This window comes from Semicossyphus pulcher, unplaced genomic scaffold (assembly GCF_022749685.1).
Source record: "Semicossyphus pulcher isolate SPU_LCO1_2020_fin unplaced genomic scaffold, fSemPul1.0.p SCAF_4, whole genome shotgun sequence".
Taxonomy (NCBI): Eukaryota; Metazoa; Chordata; class Actinopteri; order Labriformes; family Labridae; genus Semicossyphus; species Semicossyphus pulcher.
This window is the reverse complement of record NW_027211715.1, coordinates 18,101,998-18,125,946: the sequence shown is the minus strand read 5'-3', so window position 1 is coordinate 18,125,946 and position 23,949 is coordinate 18,101,998. Positions and strand designations below refer to the sequence as shown.

Here is a 23,949-nt window from a genome sequence, read left to right as displayed (position 1 = left end):
AGCTCCTGCGCTTGTTTTGTGTCCATAATGTTAAAAGAAAAACTCTGCTGTTGTCTGTTGTTTTGCAACCAGTAAGAGGAAGTAAACTCGAGCAGCCACCAGCCTGCACTGTTATCAGAAAATGTCAGTATGCTGTTAGCTGATTTAACTGCAATGTGTTTGTTAGCACAGTAAATAAGTTGTATAGCATTGGGTTAGCATACGGTACAGCCTCCGACCTGTTACCCCAGCCACTGTTGTCTCTAACAACAGACAGGAGCTTCTGCCGCCCTCATTATCTCTCAAAGATGAGTTCAAAACCCTGTTGATGTCTGTGTCGTGAGTCTTCCTTGGTCTGTCAGGTAGTCAGCTTCACTGCATGATAACCCTGACCCACTGTTATACATTGACAGTAACATGAATGTGTTTGGGTGGATTATAGGCTGCATTTTCTAGAATAACGTAGACTGTCCTGTCCACCCCTACAATGTTATGTATCTCGCTATCTGCTGCACTTTTTGTATGGGCTTTCTGGGGATTGATGGAGGGCTGTTTTTTCAGTCCTCGTTTAAAGAGTCACCAGTACAATGACCACAGTGTTACAGCCGCCAACAGTTCCAGGCACACTATTGTGTGTCACAGAAAAAAGAAGTTGGCCAGAGAAAGATAAATGTGTGTGAACAGTTATCTCGCTGTAAATTGGCAGTTGACAAAGCTGACGGATAACTATGCTGATCGCAGGCTGTGGTTGTCTTGTTGTTCTTCTTCTTTAGCCCATGTCATGTGTGCAAATCTCTAACAGACTGACATCCCGACTCTGCTATACTCTCGCTACATTATGTATTGAATTGATAATGCATGTTAGTTTCTTTCTCAGCTCTCAACAGCTGAATGAATAACCACTCTCTGGTTGATTAACAGCCCAGATAATGATTGACCACTCCTTTCCTCCTTTGCTGCACCTGTCGATTTAGAAGCACAGCAACCAATTGTCAGTTTCAGCTATAAGGAGAAGGAAATGCTGATTCTTTTCCTGTTCAGCCCAGCAGTGGACAATGGTATTAAAAGAGGAAATGGGGGTGTATAGGGAGGATATGACAGAAAGCAGAATTAGCTGTTGTCTATGGAGAGACGCCCTGTTGTAACATCTGAAACTGACCATCAGTACCCTTGGGAGTCTTGGTCTATATCCTGAATTGTAAAGTGCACAGTCATCACTCTCTGTGTTCAATTTAGCAGAAACATTGTGTATTGGCATGACTCATTGGAGTTAGCAGTATGTTGTCAGACATCTACTGTAATCCTCCAGAAAAGTCTTTGCCAGGAAGCTCACAGTAGCCAAGCCGCCCCAAATAGCAACGTTTACCGGTGTCGCCTTTGCAAATGTGACTGTAAATTGAATTAACCTGGTGTACCTTGTTTACTGTTTGTCACCTTCAGTTCCAGAAACTTGTGTTAAACAGATTTTCTGGCTTTTCATAAATAAAATGAAAAGTTGGTTAATCTGAACAGAGCAAGTCAAACTTATCTCACAGAGAAACTGTTATTTAAGCAGCCTTAAAGATACAATCTTGAATATTTCAGTTATGTGCTTGAGCGCCAACCACTGGCGATAATTGATAATTACAGGAGCACACTTCCTGTTTAACCAGTCTTCGGCTGGACTCTTGAATTTCCTCCCTTTCGTTTGTAGACTGTTTGACTTAATATGAATGTTGAATTTGTTTCTTTTTGTCACCCAGTCCATAAAAATACGATATACTGCAAATGCAAAGGCTTTCATCAGTGAGCCATAAGCTCAATCGCCATTGTGTTACCTCATTCGGTGATTGATAGTGACTTAAAAGACATTTATTTAAATAAAAAAGTTTGAGATTGTTACCTTAAGCAAACATCTAGCTATAGCTCAGTGATATTTCTAGAGGCATGTTACCTTCCTTAACTGTTAAAGTTGTGGGAAGAAACTACACTGCTGGGACTTGTTTTAATAGTGAACAGATCTTATTTGAGCTATTCTTTGGCACAGCAAACTTAAGAATCAAAGCACTGTCGGCGTGTTCATGTTTTACAGGCAGATGTTTTGGGCCTTTGACAAACAAAGCAGGTGTTGAAGTGTCAGGCATGTCTGTGGGTAAAATGAATAACAATAACGCTCAATTTGAACATATTGGTTAAAGTCTGCGTGTCCTTCATTCTCCATCTGTAATGGATCAGCGATTTTTTTTTTCCTTTTTTGACAGCTGCCTTGGCTCAGCGGATGACACACTTGCTGTAGCCAGCAAACACTTGTTGATCATTAGAGCGTGTAAAACTGAAAAGTGAGCTTATTTTAAGTGTAGTTTTAGGGATTTGATCAATTTGATTACAAAACACTAAATGAGGCCGAATGATCAGACAAAAGTTGTGTTTAAGAAGGTGCTTACAAATGTGGAAAATACTGTAATTTGTATATTGGTAAATTTTGTTTTTCTTTCTTAACAGCTCTCCAGTGGAAATCCCATCTATGACAAATACTATCGACAGGTATGAAAATATTTCTTCTTGCGTCTAACTTCACATCGCTTAAAATATGTTTATATTAATAGTAGGGAAGTAGTGCAAGAGAAAGTAGTAGATAACATCACTGTATTGTGGCTTAGATCCATTGTTCTCAACTGGTGGATCGGGACCCTAAAGTGGGTCGTAGAAGTGTGCTTGAAAAAAAAAATGCTGCTGCGTTTGTATATTGAAGGAGATTATAGTGTAGTTAATTCACACTCCACGTATTCATTGATTGGGTAATCCCAGCCACAGTTACATTTACATTCTTGAAACTTAATGAGCTCTACAGTCATTGCATTTATGTTGCACTTTTTCAGTTTATTTCTGGAAAAAGAAAAAAGGCTGCTAAAGGCTGAATTGTTGAGTGAAATTTGTCCTTGCACTCAGGGTTTCTTTAAATAAAACTGTGCCGGTCCACATGTGGAAGATTTCAATGTTACGGACAAATGGGTGAAATTACGGTCAAATATTATCTGCATTTATTTAGCTTTAAAACAATTGATAGGCAGGCTATATCAAGGTCTTAGAATTGGGTAGGGAAATTACTGATTTGTCCCTACAATAATTTTGTCCAAAAATACGCGTAATGTTGCACTTTCAACCTGCGGAGGAGTCATGCATGAGACAGCCATCACTCTGTCTGTCACTCTGAACAAGGACTCCTGTCTACAGTTCACTTGCAGTTTGTTATACATAATAATTTTAGTTAATATATAGGCTATTAATTCGGATATATTTCACTGAAATCCCTGAGTTGGTGGTGGGTCCTGAGGCTAGACCAGTTGAGAACCACTGGCTTAGATTGCTCTGGATTAGATATTAGAGATGGCTGAAGTACATAAACCTAAAACAGATGAGAGAGACATATTAAGAAACTTTTTTAAATGTGGTTGCACTGACCCTTTAAACTCTAAATGCACTTTAACAGGTTTTGTAATAAGCTGTGGTGTTACAGTGAACAGGGACCCCTCTTCTCTCCTATCACTTCCAGTCTCTGTGTCCAGTAGAGGAAGTCTCTCTATGAATTAATGATGTTTCCCTTTGCCCAACATGTCAGGGGAGCTCGCTGTGAGCCTCATGAAAGACTCTTACAGATCCAATATCAGGCTAATAGAGTGCTCAGGAAATAGCTTTGGTTTATTATCAGTATTGATTTAAGTGGCTCCTCAATCCCATGGGGCAGTCCTCATATGTTTCAGTTCTTTATTAGCTTCTCTGTTTCTGCTAAGAATGCACTTTTTCTCTCCAGTGTTGTGGTCTAAAACTATTGAATAAAGGGAAATTCAGGGCCTCGCTTAGCAGTACAGGCATGTTATTTATGCTTCTACCATGGTTAAGTTCTGATAACAGCTGTATGTTTTGGGTGTGTCTGTAAAGGTCGATCCAACTGGCAGTGGGCGGGTGGCAGCAGCAGATGCAGCTCTGTTCCTGAAGAGGTCAGGCTTGGCTGACTTGGTTCTAGGGAAGGTGAGCAAAGACTCAGCGTAACAGCATTACTCCTGTGTTGTGTTTGCTGTTGTGTCGATGCTAAGAAATGTGTAAACTGTGTGTCTCCTTAGATCTGGGATTTGGCAGACTCTGAACGTAAAGGTGCTCTTAACAAACAGGTAAAAATGCACTCATATGTCATATCATACTGGATTTGTTATTTGCATGAAGCGCTAATGATTACTGGATTTATGTCACAAACTGTGTCTCTGTTCTCCACAGCAATTCTTTATAGCGTTGCGGTTGGTGGCTTGTGCTCAAAATGGCCTGGATGTGGCACTCAAGAGCCTTAATGTGGCCGTTCCTCCTCCCAAATTTGTAAGTCTGCTGCTGTGCACTCCAACACAAGACACTGTGCATTAGATAACATGTATCAATTCTGCTGCTGGTAAATTTGAGGTTATCTCTAGATATCTAATGACTGTGTTTTTTATTTTAACCACCATAATAGTTTAATATATTACTTGATTTTTAAATTTCCAACATTGACAATGCGCATTTTGTAAAACAGAGTAGGAATAACTGAGTATTTTTTTAATCTTTCAGCATGACACAAGCAGCCCGCAGTTAGCAGGAGGAGTGGCTGTCGACGTTCCCTGGGTCGTCAAGGTGACGCACTTGCAAATATATAAATTTATTTCAATGCAAAATAATGATCTTGGTTTATTTGTAATTTGTACTGGTATATTTATCACCCTTATCCTTAAAGGATCAGTTTGTCCTTGGAAAAAGCCACTGTCAGTCAAAGCTGGTGTTCTCTGTGATCGATAGAAGCAATTATATTAGAAATTAGCGCCATAGCTGTGGAGAAAGTTGTACAAACAGCTTGTGGTTTCACCCATTCTACATTCCTACAACACCCAGCGTGCATTGCATCCCTCCCTCTGAAAGGAACGGCCCAGCGAGAGACGCTGGAGTAAAATACAACAGTTTTCCAGTCTAGGACATTGATCGCTGCAGGCAATGGCTCAGAGCGGTACAGATCCGAAATACGACGAGAATATATCGGTGGATCGTCTAATAAATCTTCAGATCTGCAGTCTACATTTCTAACCTAACGATTGTGAACGAGACATGACATCGGAGGCGGGCGTCCTAGATTGAGGAAGTGTAGTTTAGCGAGCTTCCTGGCCTCCGCCATGACGCGTTTTACGTAGTCTGGCGGAGGTTTCCAGGGCCCATTGGAGAAGTGGATAGCATCCTCCGAAGGCACAGAGCCAAATTGCATTTTTTCCTACCATAATGGCATTAGCTCCCCATAATAGCATGACAGGACTGAGGTTGAAAATCGGCACCCTTTAAGAGAAAAGTCTTTGCTTGAATATATAGTATACATATGTTGTGTATGTAAATCGTCAAATAGATCGAGTAAGCTCAAATGAAACACAGCCATAAACACAACTAGTGCTGTTTGTACATTTTCAAAGGCAAGCAAGATGCTTGACACACAAACCAGAGCAGTTTCATTAACAACGTTGATTTATTTTCAGGTCAGATTTTTTTGCTCTCTGAAAACATGTATTTTTGTCCTTTTTCAACAAACGTAGCCTTTAATGTCTTTTTATGTATGAGTGTCATTGTTTTCCGGAAGCTAAATCAGTAATATGTTACAATCAAGTCTTCTGCTTTGAATCATCGTACGTTTGTTGTGTTTTTTCTCCAGCCTGAGGAGAAGATGAAGTTCGACTCCATCTTTGAAAGCCTGGGTCCAGTCGGAGGGATTCTAACAGGAGACAAAGTCAAGCCTGTCCTGCTTAACTCCAAACTGCCCGTGGACATCCTCGGCAGGGTACGATCTCCAAACAGGACAGTGCAATCTTTAAGAAGAACAGAAGAAGGCACTTCTCATTAGAACATGTCTTATCATAACAAAAGTTTGACAAATACTTCAATGCATTAATGTAAATGCTTAAACGATAGAAAGCGAAAGTTAGAAAATGTGAAATCTGTTGGTGGAAAATGAAATCAAAGAGGAAGTGAGAATTGGTAGTGAGTCACGGCTTTTGGGGAAATGTATCATATCGTTCTGTAATGATGCATACTGAACAATAATATCTGTGTGTGTTGAAGGTGTGGGAGCTCAGTGACCTCGACAGAGACGGCATGTTGGACAGAGATGAGTTTTCTGTGGTAAGAGAATGAGCCAAAACCCGAATAGAAAGAAACCACGAAGGTTGCACTTACAGTCGGCAGTTTGTTTTAATATTGTCGCTCCATAAATATTAGTTTCTATACCCAATTTAATGTGAGTTCTCATATTATATGTGCTATCTAGGAAGCTATTACAGGCTGTGAATATTTTTTCTGCAGCCCTGAATGGGACGAATTCCAAACATGAGGAAGAAGTGTGAAGACTCAATAATTACAGGATGGTAATTTGCCTTCTATCATTGATTTTCTTGTCCCTTTGGCAGGCGATGTATCTGGTGTACAGAGCTCTGGAGGGGGAGCCTGTTCCCATGTCCCTACCACCTCCCCTGATTCCCCCCTCAAAGAGGAAAAAACCCTCAGTGCCTCCCGTGGTGCCTCCCGTGATGCCCCTCTTACCCTCGCCCCCCTCAGCCAAAGACAGTCGCTCCTCCCACGCTGGCTCTAAGACCATGCCCCACCCCCCTAAACCCGCCCCAGCTCCTGCCCCAACGCCAGCAGCTGCCCCTGTGAGTACCAGACCCGTCTCTCCTGTGTATGTGCCTGAATCGTGTTCTGGATGTCTTTTTAGCAACGAGAAACATTTAAAATGATTTCAGAATGGCTTGTTCAATGTGTTTTTCAAAAGAGAAAGACTAAAGGCATTTTGATTGTGAGTATCGTTTGAGGTTCAGTTCGTGTCATGTCATCGGGTTGTATTGAATTCCTTTAAAAAAACAACTGTGGTGCTAGTGCAGTCTGTTTGTTTGTTTTGCAGTGGGTTGTGTCGCCAGCGGACAAAGCAAAGTACGATGAGTTATTCAGCAAGACAGACGGTGACATGGACGGACTTGTTTCTGGACCTGAAGTCAGAGACATCTTTCTAAAGACTGGGCTGCCCTCTGCAACACTCGCACGTATCTGGTAAGAAGGATGCAAAACTCCCCTTCAGCTCCTCCACCAGTAAATAAGGCTAATTCTTTTAAGCCCTTATAACTTGAACTGTTTTTAACTAGAAGTGTTTCACTTGTGTGTGTTATAATGTTTTAATTCCACTCTTTATTCTTAAGTAAATCAAGTCAGTTACCAGTAATATTTAGCCAGAAATGTTTGCTTTAAAGGGCTGTACAATCAGTACAACATACGACTTCCTCTATCCTTAAACCGGACTTGGGGGGGTTGTGGCTTAGGTAGAGTCGGTCGTCCCTCAATCGGAAGGTTTAGGGTTTGATCCCTGACTGCTACAGTCACATGTCGAAGTGTCCTTGAGCAAGACACTGAACCCTGTATTGCTCCCGGTGGCATAGCCATTGTGTAGAATGGGCATAGAACTGATTGGAGATTGGCACTAATGCCTTTGCCATCAGCAGATACTTATATAGCGCTTTTCTAGTCTTCACAATCACCCATTCACACAGACATTCATACAGTGATGGCAGAGGCTGCTACGTAAAGTGCCCAACTGTCAATCAGTTATCACATTCATACCTGTTGGCTATGCCACCGGGAGCAATTTGGGGTTCAGCGTCTTGCCCAAGGACACTTCAACATGTAGCCTGAGGGAGCTGGGGATCGAACCTCCGACCCTGCAACTGAAAGACGACCGACTCTACCATTGAGCCACAGCCGCCCCAAAGGGTGGGTGTGAATGGGTGAATGTGACATGTAGTGTAAAAGTGCTTTGAGTGGTTGCAAAATTAGACGAGAAAAGTGCTATACAAGAGTAGTCCTTTTACCACTTAAACCCTTGATCTGAATGTAATAATTTCTCGCTTTAAAGTACAAAAAGAGAAAGAAGCCTCAGGAGGAGCAACAAAGGTAGCGCCCTCCTTTACAAAAGAAACATGTGCTATGGAAACACTACCAGGAAATAGCAGCAATCATGTAAGAATGTTGAATCTATGGAGAAACAGGATGTAAAGTTAGATTAATTGAGTGCAAATAGAGAGTATCGCAGTCTCCACAGTGCATTAAGTACACAAAACATCACATGCTGTGTTCTGTTTTCACAGATAATAATAAACAGAATAGAAAAGGATTGAATTCAGAGATGGTCATAATGCCTTTGATTAGTAATTTATTATTCTTTGACAATAAATGGCTCAGATGTGCCTCGCTTTGGACAGCTGAGTCTGCTAAATGAAATTGTAACATTGTTAATGGTGCAAACAAATGTTTTTAACCTGCAAAAGCTTAGTCTTATTTCGTGCAGGATAATAACTGCAGTGCATGCTGACGCATCCGACCAGGAAATATCAGCATGGATTTCTATCTCCAACCCAGCTTGTCGTGACGATCCTGTAAATTGGTTTCCATAACCGCGAACAGGACTATCGGTCAGGCCATTAAAAATAGTCTCTGTTGCCCGAGGTGTAAATCGTTACTCTTTTATGTAACCGTGTGTGTTTGTGTTCTCAGGGAGCTCTGTGACATTGGAGACATCGGGAAACTGACGCGGGAACAGTTTGCTCTGGCACTTTATCTTATCAATCTGAAGCTGACGAAGGGCCTGGACCCTCCGCAGAGTCTCTCTCCAGAGATGATCCCTCCATCTGACAGACAAAACATCAAACAGGTGCGTTACTCAGAACACCCCTGTATACACATCAGAACGAGGGATATCGGGACACTTTTTTCGTCTCAATTTTATATGAAGATGTTAGCATTTTTTTAAATAACTATCTAGATCAGAACCAATGCATCCTGGATGCTGTTAGATAATCCGAACAACAAGCTGACAGTGAAGTGATATTGATGACAGATGTAACTAAAATGATAAGTGGGTCATCTGCCACTGGCCACGTTTAACCTGACACCATTTAAATATAGATGTATTCTGATTGGCTGTCAGTGTTTCTATCGTAAATCGAATCGCTCTGAAAGTGACCCTAACAGCCGTTCGCGTTGTTGTCATAGTAACCATTCCTTTAAAACAGTATATTCAATAGAGTTATTGTACTTGGTGTGTTGACCCTGTAGAAAGGTGTAACAGTTAAGTTAGCTGGGTAAACAAAGAGCCAAAAATAAAAGGTTACTTTTTTTATTTTTAAGATTATTTTTTTGGCCTTTGGCTTTATTTATAGGACAGCTGAAGATAGACAGGAAGTGTTGCAAGTAGAGAGTGGGTGACATGCACCAAATGATCGGCAGACCAGGAGTCGAACCTGCGATCAGTGCGACGAGGATTGCAGCCTCTGTACATGGGGCACCTGCTCCACCAACTGAGCTAAACAGCGCCCCGAAAAGGTTACTTTTTGATTTTTTTTTTTTCAATGCAGATACAGACTGACTGAGGTGCAGAGAAAGTAAAAAGTAAAGATTCACTTTTAGATAACACGGCCAAAATTGGACATTTAAGAAACAAGTGCAGAGTGGTCAACAGTAAAAGAAATAATAAAAAGCAATAGATTTCAGATTGTCAGCTGTATGCACGTACAACTGAAACATTTAAAACTGATTGTGTTTTGACAGTTGTTGTGTTATGATTGACTTTATGTTCCTCTTAGACAGAATACATGCCCTGGTTTTGATGGAAATAATTTTGGGGTGGCTGTGGCTCAGGATCATTTTTTTGTTCTTTGCGAAGCCATCAAGCATTCTTATTTCTTATGCTCAGAATTTTTTATCAACATCTGAGTGTTAAATTTGAGTCAGATCAGCCGCCCATGTACAGAGAGTTTGACTCCCATCCTTGGTTCGTTACCGCGTGTCACTTGATGGAAACTATTTTGGGGTGGCTGCGGCTCAGGGGTCGTCTCTCAATCGGAAGGGTGGGGGTTTCGACCCCCAGCTCTACATGACAAGACATTGAACCCCAAATTGCTCCCAAAGGCATAGCCGACGGGTATGAATATGCATAGATACTGATTGGAGATTGGCACTTAGGCACTTTGCCATCAATGTGTGAATGAATGTGTGAATGTGACATGTAGTGTAAAAGTGCTTTGAGTGGTTGGAAGACTAGAAAAGCAAGTACAGTCCATCCATTTACCATATGTTGTGGTATTATAAAGTTAGTGTATAAAGAGAAAGTTGTTTTTTGTATTTTTAAATGTAGAGTTTGTATCTAATGAACAACATGTGGTTTTGAGATGGGAGTTGGCTAATTGTGTGATGTAGTTGTGTTCAGAGTTAAGTATCTTTCGTACTGGAATCTAACATCTGTAATCGTTTGGTCACGTTGCTTCCTGCCTGTCTCCATTCGTTTATTTTGTTATGTCATGTGTATTTATTTATATATATTTTTAGGCTTGAAGCAGTATGTCCTTCTTTCCCTCCTAATGCAACACTTCTATGCTCTTCCTTGTTGTCTGCTCTTGTTCTTTCATTTCCACCACTTCACGCATGCAGCAGGATGATCCTGAGTGAGTGTGTGTGCTGGCTTACTGACTTTGGGGGACTCTCGTTACTTATAACAGTTTGCCTTTTTCATCTTGTCATCTTACCTTACTCTCATTTTCTCTTAACTTAGTCACATTTTTATCTGTTTCTGTTCCTGCATTCATTAACATTAGCTGTTTAAATATCTATGCTTTAGAGGTAAGCTGACAGGATCAGAGGTGACTGTTTTAAGCATTTTGGGATGCACCAACGGCATCAAATACAATCTGTAGATACAAACCAAAGGCTTGAAATTTGCTTTATTCTATGTATTTTTTGAATAGACCCAAGAAGTAGCATCCCTTGACCTTCTTTGCATTAGAGAACAAAATTAAATCCAGTATCAAATTGAACAGAACCCTTGTACCCAGAGCTCCTCTCCATTACTAGTTTCCTCCAAGGATCATCACCTTAGAGTCAGTTTCCCTCCCATCCCTGACATTTGTGTCTCTTCCATGGCTTTTTTGTTTTTTGTGAAGCCATCCAGCAATCTTATATTTTCTAAGTGTTCAGAATTTTTTATCAACATCTGAGTGATAAATTTGACTCCGATCAGCGGCCCATGTACAGAGAGTTTGACTCCCACCCTCGGCTCTTTGCCGCGTGTCATCTCCCATTCTCTTTTCCCCTGTTTCCTACACTATCCACTGTCCTCTCTATCATGAAGGCATACAAGAAAGCCTAAAAAACAATTTACCTTCCCTTATATGATTTAAAGGCTATTCTTAGATTACAGTATAGGATCATGTTTTATCATTGTTATTCATCATGTTGTCGTCTGCTTCCTTTCTTCTCCAGAACAACTTGGCTAACCTGGCAGCCGACTTCTCTGCCATCAAGGAGCTGGACTCTCTCAGTAACGAGATTGTCGAACTACAAAGGTACTCTTTTGTTTCCTTTTTTTAAAAGCCATATTGATGCTGGTTATATCACACGCAGTAGTTATAAGTGGCTTAAAAATTGGCCTGTCCTGGTTAAGACTTTCCTAAGAGCATGCTTATCATCTAAAATAGATCAAATATTTAACCTAGTTTTTGTCCTCAATGTGCATAAATTGTTATCAAACAGAGAGATGCATTTTTCAGTGTGAAGCCCTGGCAAAATCATTCACTGCAGCCACTTTAATTATGTAACAGTCAAAGTGTCTCTGTAACCTGTTCTGACCAGCAGGATGTAGTGTTTCCCACTAACTGAGGGTGGACTGCCAACAGTGATTTGTACTTACTGCTGGGCTCAGCCGAGGCTGTTATATGTGAATCACTAAACGAGTTTCACACTTCTACAAGAATACATCACTCTCAGACTTTCAGACTTTCTTCCAACACTCTCACCTGCAACTTGAGTTGAAAATAGACAAACACATGCATTTTAGTTGCAAGCTACCAAACACAGCAGATGGTTATAAAGCAGAGCTGCTGTTTGATCTTGAGGAAAGGATGTATGCAGTATTTCCTATATGCAGTATTCCTTCACTGTTGAATTTCTTGGTCCAAAACACTGAACCAAAAAATATGTTTGAAAGTTACTTAAAAGTTATAATCTTGAAGATTTTCAAGTAAATAAATGTCTGTTAAGTCACTATCTATCACCGAATGAGGCAACACAATGGTGATTGAGCCTATGGCCCACTGATTGAAGCCTTTGCATTTGCAGTATATAGTATTATTACACACTGAGTGTCTGTGGCGACTTTTGTGGAAAACAATCACAAGCGGCGCCCAGTTAGTGACGCGTTTTCAGCCAGCAGTGGTTGGTCAGCCAGAGAGGGTAGGCGGAGCTAAGCGGCTGCTTTTCCGGTCTCTGCAAGTGTTGCGAGTAAACAGTAATCTACTATGGCTGAACAAACAAAGAAAAGATCGATGACTACAGATACAACTTCAACAATAAGTGAAAATCCAAAGAAAAAGAAACAAATTCGACGCTCAGATGAAGCAAACAGTCTAAAAAGGAATCGAGAGTTACGAGTTACAAAGAGAACGAAACTGAGATCTTCAAGATAACATCTTTAACTTCTCAAAGCACCTGCTTTTGCTCCACATCCTCTTTTATATCAAAAAAGTTTTCTGTAACACTCGTCGTGTTATTCGCAAACTTCCTTCCTTTCTGACAGTTTCTTATTAGCTTCATTTACTTTTTCTTCCTCCCTTTAAACAGACTTAAAAAGGTTTTGCGTTGCATATTATCTTTGTTTAACTGAGGGTTTGTTATCGCTATGAACTGTTGTTAATTTAAATAATATGACTATCAAACTAGTTCCCCTAATTATAAAAGCTGAGAGTGAGAAGTGAGAAAAAGGTATTTCCCTCCCTTACCACTTGAAACACTAACACACGCACTAGATGACAGCTGTGCTGACAGCTGTGGAGGGAAGGGGAGGTACGAATGGTGAATAGAAAGAAAACTATAGTGACAGAGATCAGAGCATCAGACAGACTTCAGAGGAAAGGAGCTTAAAAAGATGATTCATGTTTTGTAACTGCTTAAAGGTATGGCAGCAGCCCTCTGCTGGAGATGAGGAGGAGGGTGAGGATGATGATCGGTGAGTGTTGGAGAATAGGAATGCTGGTAGAAGATGCACTGTTAACAACATAATCGTGCGTGTTGATGCGAGAGGAGAGAGGGAACATAAAAATAGCTGGTGTCACTTTAAGTCGGTGGCAAAGGCCGAGCTCTTTTGAAGGTTGTTGTTTCTCTAAATCTCAGTCATCTGAAGTGAAACTGAACAAGGATAATGAGTGATGTGTTCTCATGCATATACTTACAACAAATGTGTGTTGTGCGTGCTTAAATTTAACCCTTTGTTTAGAGTGTAAAAATGTACATTTCATGCCTGAGAAATAAGCATCTTATAGATGTTTAAGTTAAAAGTGCCTTTAGATGAAAAGTCGGTCAGCAGATGTATTTGTAAGGGGCTTCCTTGGGGTTAAATGTGCGTTGCCTCTTCTTTTTGTGTTGTTTTGCTGTATTTTTAGACGAGTATGTGAGTAAAATCCAACACAATCCATGTTAAGTATCTATATCTGGTGCAAAATGATCCCCTGTCCCCATATGCCATGTATAGCCTCATTGCAGTTATCTAACTGCATGCTCTAATCATGATTAATGATGTACACTTTGTCTTATACAGCATCAATGCCTTGGCTTTAACACCAAGTCCAGCCCACCTTTGGAAGTAAACAAACATATAAGTGGTTCCTTTTCAGCATAAGTAACAGTGGAGAAGAATACATTATTTATTGTCAGTTTTAACACAAGTTATGATGCATCGCTCGCCCCACCCGCTCCCTTTCCTCTCTGCCTGGGTGGATGAAAGAGTGAAGCAGAGAGGATGAACACTCGGGCGGCACAAATGATAGATGCTGTAGGTTGGCTCATCATCACTCGTCCCTCCTCCCTCGCGTTCCCCGCTCCATCCTCAAGGCAGCCATCTGCTTCTCATTCCTCATCTCCCACACATTTGACTGAGCCAGCACATGCTCACTTTCTCCATCACTCACCCTCATCACGCGAACAGAGCTGCTGCTCACCCTGAAGTCTCGCACACACTCCACTTTTCTGCATATCACATCACACACACACGCGCGCACCAGCTGTAGCTACAGGGCGTTCAGGCGCTGTGCTGTGCAAGTGGAGTTTTTGGGACATCATGGTGGCTCAGGGAGAAGAGGTGGTGGGGGTTCAGGGGCAGGGGAAAGAAGGCTCAGCGGAGGGCTGGCTGGGGCTGGGAGGGCTCGGAGTACCGGGTCTGCCCTCTCTCTCCTCGGTGGCTAAATACTCGTGTCTCTTGTGCTGGACCCCCAGGGAGAAGAGCTCAGTGGAAGAGGAGATCAAGGAGAAGGAGGAGGCCATCAGACAGCGCAGCAGCGAGGTGCAGGTAAGGTCTCGATGTCTGTGTTTGTCTGCGTGCAGGATTAATGAGCAGACAGAATTGAGGGCATACACACGCAGAAATTCAGGAGTGAGACAGTTTCTCTAATGTTGTTGTCATCACTGCCTTTCTTATGAGTGCTGTCAGAACATAGGAGGTGTATGCGGATGAGCATTTGTGCGTATTCCTCTGCTTTTAGAATAAGACAGTAGGTGCTAAAGCAGCTGTTTACTTCCGTTGTAATGGACACACTGGAGGAGGAGATCAATAATACATTTGGCCGGCAGTCTCAGACGCTTGGTCAGGAGCACAGTTAATGTTCGTCAGAGAGGGAGAGGCTGGTGTCCTTGTGTAGGCGTGTCTGTCTGCTCCGAGCCCGAGGGAAGGGCTCTATTTTTGGAGCTGATGGCTTAAAGGGCTAGTCTGCTCCGCTTTCGGGAGTTCAGTCTCATGTCGGAGTGTGAGGGAGGGTCTCGGGGGAGTCTCACGCTGATGTAGCTGAATTTCTGATTAGTTACGTGTTTTCTAAAAATAACCCTGTTCATGCTTTATTGTGATTGTTGTCATCATCCGTGTTGCTGCCTCTGCCTGGTCTCTACAGTTTTCTTCTAATGCTGTGAATTCTTTTGTGGCAGGGGGCACCATTCATGTCCTCTCAGCTGCATTTCCTCAAATGATTTAAAAGAAGGAAATTATCCACGCAAAATCACAAAATATCTTGCCCCCCCCTTTTTGTATTGTGTTTTGTTGTTGTTGCTTTTGTTGTTGTGCACTTTAATGTGGCAGCAGTATTGATAAAAGATAAACAAAAGGACAAGAGGATGTTAACATTATGATCCATTATCCTCTATATACTGACTACACTGATTTCTACTCTTGTAAAGAATGCTGTTATCCTCTGAGGTATAATCAGCAGGTAATTAAAGGACTATAAAAGTCTCAGTGAAATATTAAGCTGTTAAACAACCGTCCTCTTCCAGTAGGTTTACCTCCAAAAACAAGTTGGCCTGATTTCTAAAAGACTTGAGCGTCTCTGTGGGCTGAAACAAGTATTGTTTTGTGGAACTGCCGTTCTGCTGATGAGTCATTTCCTATGTCTATGTTGGGAGATAGAGGGAAAATGAAATCTGGCTGCCAGAACTAGGGATGCACGATATTATCGGCACGTTATCGGTATCGGCCGATATTGGCTTAAAAATGAACTATCGGATATCGGCCAACATGCCTATATCCGCTGATATAATTCACCGATAAAATAATGGGCTGCTGCATACTTGCTTAAAAGCCCGACCAATGTCCCTGGGGCGAAGAAGACCTGCGCGGCGCAGCGTGATGACGTCACGTGTGTCTACCTGCAGCATGAGAGAGTTAGAAGCCAAAATGTCCGTGGTGTGGAAGTTTTTCAAAGTGTCCGAAATAGACAGCAAAACTGCTATTTGCAATGACTGCTCAGCTTCGGTGATGCGAGGAGGAGCCAAGGCAAAGTCTTTCAACACTACAAACTTGATTAACCATCTCAAGACCCGTCACCCCGACCGTTGTAACAAATGTGATAAGAGTATCACCATTATACTGTACGCTGATTCCAATACAGAAGAGAGTTGATGATCTCTGCAATTAGGTGTGCGGGAAAAAAATATGGGTATCGGTAATCGGCTAAATGAGTTGTAAAATATCTGCATATCGGATATCGGCAAAAAATCCAATATCGTGCATCCCTAGCCAGAACCAAAACCAGGGATCTAGCGATGATTTGGTAAACGCTCAAGTAGGCAAGATTACCAAAAAGTTCTGCCTGTTACACAAATGATTGAGCTTCAGCACTTCTTTTTTTCCTCTTCTCAGAGCCTGCCATGTGTAAACAAAAATAATTAGTATAATAAAAGTTTGTCTCCTCTTTGGTTTGATCCGTGCAGGACTTACAGGGTGAAGTGGCGAGAGAGAGCGAGGATCTGCAGCGGCTCCAGACTCAACGTCAGAAGGTCCAGGAGGCCTTGGATGAGCTGGACCAGCAGAAAGGTTCCCTGGAGGAGCAGCTGTCTCATATCCGCCAGCAGACCAACCAAGAGACCCAACTAGTAAGTCTGCTAGAATTTTCTTTACACAGAAGAATTCTTTATTTTTCTACTGGAAAGATTTGTTGGCACAAAAATGACTGAGTGATACCAGTGGATTCATTATGGTATGTCTGTGACAGATTACGTCACTGCAATCGGAGCATGAGGAGCAGGAGCATAGGATATGTCAGTATGAGGAGGAGCTGGTCCAGGCCCGGGAGGAGCTCCTCGCTCTGCAGGAGGAGAGCAGGAGGCTGCAGGAGAAGGTCCAGGCCGCTCAGGAGCAGCTCACACCTCTGAAAGAGTCTGTCCGAGACTCCTTTACACAAGTTGCACAGGTCCGTCTCTAGTGCTCCTAAAGATTCCTTTCTGCACAGAAAAAAGGTTGGAAGTTTTAATTTTCTATTCCTCATTGATATTTTTAAACCTCTCCCTTTATCTGCCCTCTTAGGTTCAGCAGAAACTGAACGACCTCCAGGTGGAGGAGAGGTCAGTCACTGCCCAGCTCAGCTGGAAGAGAGCCCTGGAGGACAGCTCTCCTGTCATGATGAACGGATCAGAAGGCCCCCCTGTAGAGCTGCACCAGATGGACCTCTTCCAGGAGGACCATCCTAGAGAACTAAAGGAAGAAGAACCAGCTGTTGTCTGGAATCAGCAGACAGAACATTCACAACAAAAAGAGGAGGGAGAGAAGGAGAGAGATGAGGAAGAAGAAGAGAAGGAGGAGGAGAGTCCAAAGACTCCAGAGGAGGACAAGCTGAAACCTGATGCCCTGGATGATCTCTATACGAGTTTAGCCTCCTCTGAGTTGTACAATAGTGTGCCAACTCTCGCCAAGCCACAGGAGAACACTGTTAAGGTAATAAATAAGCTGGAAAGAACTCACTCTAAAGCCTTCAGCTTCTCCTCCCTCCTCCTGCTGTTTTTTTCTTAATTCTGAAAACTCTCTGAAAGCACAAAAGAAGTACGTCTTATCGTAGCGCCCACCAAACATGCAAGAACAGCCGACTTAATAAACATTCAAAAGTAAATCGGTAATCAGAAAATAAAATAAAGTCTCAGAATAAGTAACACTATTCATTACTGTGGTGTACTCTCACGTCTCCAGGAACAAGGAAGCCCTACGCCTACACCCGATGTTTCCTCAGAGATCACAGATGACGCAGAGGAGTCGCCTAAAGAAAGCTCACCGAAGGTAAAGGACACCTCTGTTTTGCGGATGGTAAAATAATACAGGTCTGTGTTTATTTGTCTGACTTCCTTGTGGGTTTTTCTACACCTATATCAAAATGTTTATTTAAAAAAAGGAAGCTATGTCTTGGATAATCTCATCATAAATAGACAGATCTATGCAGGTGTAAATGCCTTGAAAAGCATATTAATGATGCACTGGGATCCAACCCATTCTGAGGTTGTCAACGATTGTTAAATATGTTAATGTTTTGATGTAAACACAGTGTTGCTCTTCATCAGGTTTCATCGCCAGAGCCAGAGAGAAAACAAGAGCCAGCAGAGTCCCCAGAAAACACCACCTCCTCGTTACCGCCTCAAGTTGGCCCTCGCTCTCAGCCACCTCAGACCAACCCTCCCTCCCTGCCTGAGATGGACTTCTTCGATTCAGACCCCTTTACTGACCGTGAGTCCCAACCAATGACTGTATATATAAATGGACAACACGTCTCCATCTGCTCTCCATCGGCGTCATTTGGAGCCAGAGTTGCGCAGCAGAGCTTGGCGGTGGAGCCATCGGAGCCACTTTCGCTAAACAAAGCACACACTTAAATTACCCCCCAAAAAAACAGGAAGGATCCCGCACACCGGCTTATTTAACCGCAGAACAGATTCTTGTGTTGGTCTGAAGCAGACGTTCACAGATATGTAAACTTCAGGGACTGTAGTGATTGTTTTAGTTGCGTCTCCTCTCGCCGTTCCTCCTCTACACTGCTAATCCAAAACTGATTGGCTCCAGGAGCCGTATTTGTCAACAGAGCTGTCAATCATCATTTTTACAACATCAAATAACTGATTAAAACTAAACTTGTCAGAAGAATGAACACTTGGATGTAAATAAGAACTAACTATAATGACGGAAACCATTTATTTGATGTGTATTTTGATTTTATAGTTTGACTCATGTCCCATCTGTTAACATATATACTATACGTCAGCAGGGGGCGCTCAAAATGTTTTGGCTTCATTTTTAGGGAGCTGTCATGTCGTCCATCTTTTAAAGTAATATGGTTAAAAGTAGTAGTAATACAGAAGTGTAAATGGTCTGTAATATAGTCAGATTTATGGTATTCTTTTTATCTTACAGATGATCCTTTCAAGGATGATCCTTTTGGAAAAGCAGATGCTGCAGGTAAGTTAAAGTCTTAATTGGGCCGCTGGTTTAGCTCAGTTGGTAGAGCAGGCGTCCCATATACAGAGGCTACAGTCCTCGACTCACTAATCAGGATCGGCTGCATCATCCCCCACTCTCTTCTCCCCACATTTCCTGTCTCTCTTCAGCTGTCCTGTATAATAAAGCCAAAAAAGAGTCTTTAAAAAAACTCCTAATTGAAAGTAACAAAGAGGCAAACTAACCTGTAATGTGAAACAAGTCCTTAATAATGCATCAATATGTATTTGATGTGTCATCTTACAACCATATATCACAAATCTACACTCACCTGCGCATTCAGTAACTGTTGCTGTTTCTGTTGAAGCAGATCCATTCGGAGGAGATCCATTCAAAGGGTCAGACCCCTTTGCTGCAGACTCTTTCTTCAAACAGACCGCCAGCGCCCCCTTCTCCTCAGACGACCCCTTCTCTCCCCCAGCTGACCCGTTCGGTACCACGACCGGAGCGCCAGAGCCAGATCTGTTTGCATCCAGGCCGAGTGAAGCAGCCGCTGCACCAGCGGAAGATCCAGATCCCTTCACCTCCAAACCTACAAATCCAGCTTCAGCAGCCAAGGATCCGTTCAGCTCCTCGGGGAACAATATGGCGGACTCTGACTTATTCGGAGGCAAAATGAACGCTATCGGGGAGGCGGATCCGTTTGGCTCTCAGGATGGAGCGACAGATCCCTTCAGCTCCTCTCCACCCAACTCTGATCTGGCCGTGGTGAGTAGCCTGGTCACAGTGTAGTCACTATAGTGAAGTTAATGGGCATCCTTAATAATCAGAAGAAGACACAAGCAGTTAAAACGGAGTCATGAATAGGAATATGAAAAAGGTTGTAGAACAACACAGCAAGGTTTATTGTATAACATTTTAAGATCCACACTATGTTGTATATGTTCTGTTTTCAGAAGGACACTGCAGCATCCAACGACCCGTTCGCTCCAGGTGGTACTACAGTCAGCGCCAGCTCAGATCCAGGTAGGACTTGTGTAGTGCCACCCTCTGGGGACAGATCCTATTGCAAGAAGTTTATCATATTATGTCTTATTGTGCAAAATACTGTATAATATGTATGTCTTAGTATTTGTTTTCAATGCTGTATGCTCAGCGACTTTTATACACGCTTGTGTTTCAGATCCATTTGCTGCTGTGTTTGGTAATGAGTCATTTGGAGGAGGCTTTGCAGACTTCAGCGCCCTGGCAAAGGTAAAAAGGTGTTGTTGTACAGTCCTGAAATAACGCTTGATATAGAGTTAAACATGCTGAGTATTAAGTAGTCACTGCCGGATAAGATGGCGGATGTAGAAACCGTTGCGACACAGTGAACGCACTTCTAAAAACCAGAACATCCAGGAAGGCTGAGAGTGAGTTGTTTAGTGCTTTGTGGTTTTTGGGAGGAAATATCTGGAGCACTTTATATTCTCCCCTGTGGAGGAAACGGACCCTTAACTTGTCACTCAGTGCACACAACATGTGAAAATATCTGATGTGTAATATCATAAATCCAAGTTACAAAGGGCTACAAAGGCAGCAAAGCAAAACAGACGGGTCATAAAATGGTAAAATCGTGATCAAAGGCAATTATTAACAACAAAAAATATATAAAATTTGTTTCTGAAAATATTAAAAGTCAAGAAAAATCCAGAAAGGCTCACCGATACAAGTATGTTTTAAGAAGGGATTTAAAAGAGATCACTAACTCAGCTGACCTGATCTCCTCGGGCACCAGGTGGCAAACGCTCTGTCCCCTTTAGTCTTCAGTCTCGCATTTGGAAACAACAGATGACCTCTGCCAGAGGATCTCAGCGTACGCGTCGGCTCGTACAGTACTAACAGGTATAGCTGGGAGAAAGGCCGTGAAGAGACTAAAAAGTAATCAGTAAAATCTTAAACTCAATTCTAAAACATACTGGGAGCCAGTGTAAAGACGCTAAAACAGGAGTGATGTGATCAGATTTTTTGGTTCTGTACTGTCTGAAGTCAACCAGTAGATTTTTGACTCAGGCAGGTAAAAAGGCTGTCGTAGTAATTGAGGTGTGATGCGATAAAAGCCCGTAAAATCGTCTCTGTGTCACTCACGATTGTACCAGCTTTGTTGTGTGCTGCTCAAAACTCAAATTACTGTCAAACCAGATGCCAAGATTCTTTGACTGGCTTGATGGGATCCAGTCTGGGACCAGCAGATGGCAGTATTTGCTGTTTCATGTGTTGTGGTCCAATTAAAATGATTGCTGTTTTGGCTGAATTCAGCTGCAAAAGTTTCTTGACATCCAGCTCTTAATCTCAGACGGGCACGTGTGTACAGAACTTCTATGAGGCAGTTTTATCACAGTCTTATTTTTTGTAAATAATGCATGTGATTGATTTTGTGTGCACCTTGTGTTTTAGTCAAACGGTTCAGACCAGTTTGGAATCAACAATAAGAACCTGTTCCAGGAAGACGGCCAATCTGCCGCCCCTGACGTGCCCCCAGCTCTGCCTCCAAAAACGGGTACACCGACTAGACCACCTCCTCCACCTCCAGGTCAGCACCTGCAACCTCACTGTGGAAATAAAACCGTTCTCAGATTGTGTAATTTCAGAACATATGACTACTAGTAAGTGTTGGTAGTTGGAAATGAGACACATTAAAACCCTTAACTTATTCCCTGTGTCCCCTTCTTTTCTCCGTGTCCGTCCGTATCAGGTAAGAGATCGTCCATCTCCAGAACTGAGTCCTCTGACTCCTTCCAGCGACGAGGGCACGTCCTCCCACAACCTTCCGGAGACTTCTCCTCCTCATCCTCCTCCTCTTCCCTGCCTGCTAAGGATCCTTTAGCCGACCCCTTCGCCCCCTCCTCCCCTCCTCGTCACAACGTACGGGAAGCTGACCGATTTGCCAGCTTTGACAAAGTGAGCACCTCCCTCTCGCCCTCTCCCTCACCTTCATCTGACTCTCAATAGTCACGCCCTCTTCTCCTTTTTTTTTTTTGTTTCCTGCTTATAAATCACATTTAAGAGTTTTAAGATTCAACCACTGAGCAAATCAAGCCCGCTTTATAAATCACTCCATCCACTGCCATTGAAAAGTCCCAAATTAAGGAACTAATCAGCTTCTGCAAAGTGTCACACAGAATCATATAAACAAATGCAGCATCAATACCGGAGCTAAGCTGACAATAAGCTGTTAAATCTTCAATACTGGAGTTTGTTTTTTGCACCCTGTGCGCTGCTGATCTATAGTTTCGAATGCAATATATCCTCGCCATGTAAAGATTGTTTATACTTGTAATTATGTTTTGTTACTGACTGATAATGGCACTTAATTTGAGCCCTATGAATGAAGTTGCACTGTCGGCCTTTTATGAGGAAATGTACAAAAATGTAATTAATGCAAGAAATAGTTAGATATATGTAACAGAAGTTCTGTTACATATAAATTAATTTAATTATGATACCCTCCCAACGGTTGGCAGTGAATGGAGTGATGAGAGGCTGCTTGTATTTGGCTTTTGTTAGCCATCCCAGCTCAGCACACAGACACAACAGCCTGTGCATGAACGTATTTCAGTTCAAAATGAAATTAATATTTTATATAAAAACATTTCATTTTATGCACCTTTTTACACTGAAATGTCTCAGGTTGATTCTAAATGCCCATTGCTGCAAACTGGTTATTATGTGTGTGAACCAAGTGTACCAGGGTTTAGAGTCAATATGATGCTGAGTCTGCACAGTTATGGCCTACAGGCGTTACATCAGTTGACCCTAACCAGTGAAATGCAGTGTTAGATCACATTCAGACCTTTAAACTTGAAGTTTATAGGTCGCTCTTAACAAAATTGTTGATTAGATTCGCTCAAGCTAACATTTGTAGCAGCTAAGCTACCCTGAAGGTGCCTTTTTGAGAAATATCAAATCACATTTGATTAGTTCTTGTAAAAAGTAAGAGCCAAGTTGCTGTTATAGTTATGATGCTTAACTGTTAAGAAAAAGGGAATTACAGTTCCCTGCTTTTTTTTCCTTCTCACTTGAATTATGTGCAAAATAGTCAAATATCTACTCGTAACTTTTTAAAGAAGCCAAGCTGCAGTATAACTGTTGCAAACTGCAACATGAGTCTGTGTACCTGTTGATATGTCGGAAATAAATTAGTAACAGTATTAAACTCCTATCAGCTCTTCTGTTTGTAATACTGCAGGGAAATGTACTGTCATACTGTCGATATGGGATGGATGACTGTTTTTAAAGGATAGTTTTGGTTAATGTTCCTCCACCGTCACAGGCCTCCACCCGCATGTCCCTGTTGAACCCCGACCTGCACGCGCTTACTGACTCACTCATACCCACTGCCTCCTTTTTTTCCCCTTTACAAACTATTTATTCATCCATGAATCCCATCTGTTTATCCATCCATCCCTTCATCTCTCAGTTCCTCTAACCCACGTCTGGTCAGAGCTGTATTCTGTGTGTGTCTTTACACCTCTGTCAATAAACATTGAATAAAGAGTTGAAACGAAGGGCACCATCTCTGGCTTCTATGTGCATCCATGACACCACTCTCTGCAAAGGTCTGAGCTTTCAAAGGACCATATGAATGTTTTTGTGTTTGCTGTTCATTTAACACAAGTGGAGACTATACTTTTTTAAATGTTGTATGTCTCTGTTCACATTAATATAATTGTTTTTCTTTTGCACAGTGATTTAAAACCTGCTATTCTTTGGAAAATGATTGTAAATGGGCGAAAACATGCTAAAACACCAGTATGGTCCTTTCAAGTACTAGATGTTTTTGTTTTACAGAATCCCATTGAGACAAAAGTATCAGACATGTGAAGGTTTTCTTCAGGTGTAACAATACGATTTCATTCATATATTTAAAAGCAGCAGTGGGATGTATCGACTACAAGTAATAAACGCATGTTCTCTTCTTAATCCATTTAATGTTTCTGAAATGTTCCCATCATGCATGTTCCGCCAAATCATCCGCTCTAAAATACCTGTCGTCATCGCTGCCTTCTCTCCTTTGCATGGCTGAATACATACCGGGCGATCTGTGATTTTTCTGTCTGTCATACATTAAGAACGTGAACCTGCTGATTCAGGCCGTGTTCAGTGTGTAATCATTAACCAGCCTACTG

The 23,949-nt window shown here is 42.0% G+C and overlaps 1 protein-coding gene across 4 annotated transcripts in view; it reads left to right on the top strand.

Moving 5' to 3' along the window:
* The window catches only part of eps15 (epidermal growth factor receptor pathway substrate 15), a 28,060-nt gene that overhangs the window by 710 nt on the left and 3,401 nt on the right, over positions 1 to 23,949 (top strand). For 2 of the 4 annotated variants that reach the window (XM_069679564.1, XM_069679562.1), the window contains exons 2-24: positions 2,461 to 2,502; positions 3,898 to 3,987; positions 4,080 to 4,127; positions 4,231 to 4,326; positions 4,555 to 4,617; positions 5,672 to 5,797; positions 6,079 to 6,138; positions 6,423 to 6,665; positions 6,914 to 7,059; positions 8,554 to 8,710; positions 11,314 to 11,396; positions 14,317 to 14,389; positions 16,300 to 16,461; positions 16,581 to 16,778; positions 16,892 to 17,299; positions 17,549 to 17,635; positions 17,914 to 18,076; positions 18,758 to 18,802; positions 19,152 to 19,549; positions 19,738 to 19,807; positions 19,965 to 20,035; positions 21,218 to 21,353; positions 21,516 to 21,721. In XM_069679564.1, the coding sequence (XP_069535665.1) occupies positions 2,461 to 2,502; positions 3,898 to 3,987; positions 4,080 to 4,127; positions 4,231 to 4,326; positions 4,555 to 4,617; positions 5,672 to 5,797; positions 6,079 to 6,138; positions 6,423 to 6,665; positions 6,914 to 7,059; positions 8,554 to 8,710; positions 11,314 to 11,396; positions 14,317 to 14,389; positions 16,300 to 16,461; positions 16,581 to 16,778; positions 16,892 to 17,299; positions 17,549 to 17,635; positions 17,914 to 18,076; positions 18,758 to 18,802; positions 19,152 to 19,549; positions 19,738 to 19,807; positions 19,965 to 20,035; positions 21,218 to 21,353; positions 21,516 to 21,721 (3,171 nt within the window). Of the gene's footprint in view, positions 1 to 2,460; positions 2,503 to 3,897; positions 3,988 to 4,079; positions 4,128 to 4,230; positions 4,327 to 4,554; positions 4,618 to 5,671; positions 5,798 to 6,078; positions 6,139 to 6,422; positions 6,666 to 6,913; positions 7,060 to 8,553; positions 8,711 to 11,313; positions 11,397 to 14,316; positions 14,390 to 16,299; positions 16,462 to 16,580; positions 16,779 to 16,891; positions 17,300 to 17,548; positions 17,636 to 17,913; positions 18,077 to 18,757; positions 18,803 to 19,148; positions 19,550 to 19,737; positions 19,808 to 19,964; positions 20,036 to 21,217; positions 21,354 to 21,515; positions 21,722 to 23,949 lie in introns of all 4 variants that reach the window. The other 2 variants (XM_069679563.1, XM_069679561.1) reach the window with 1 other exon arrangement.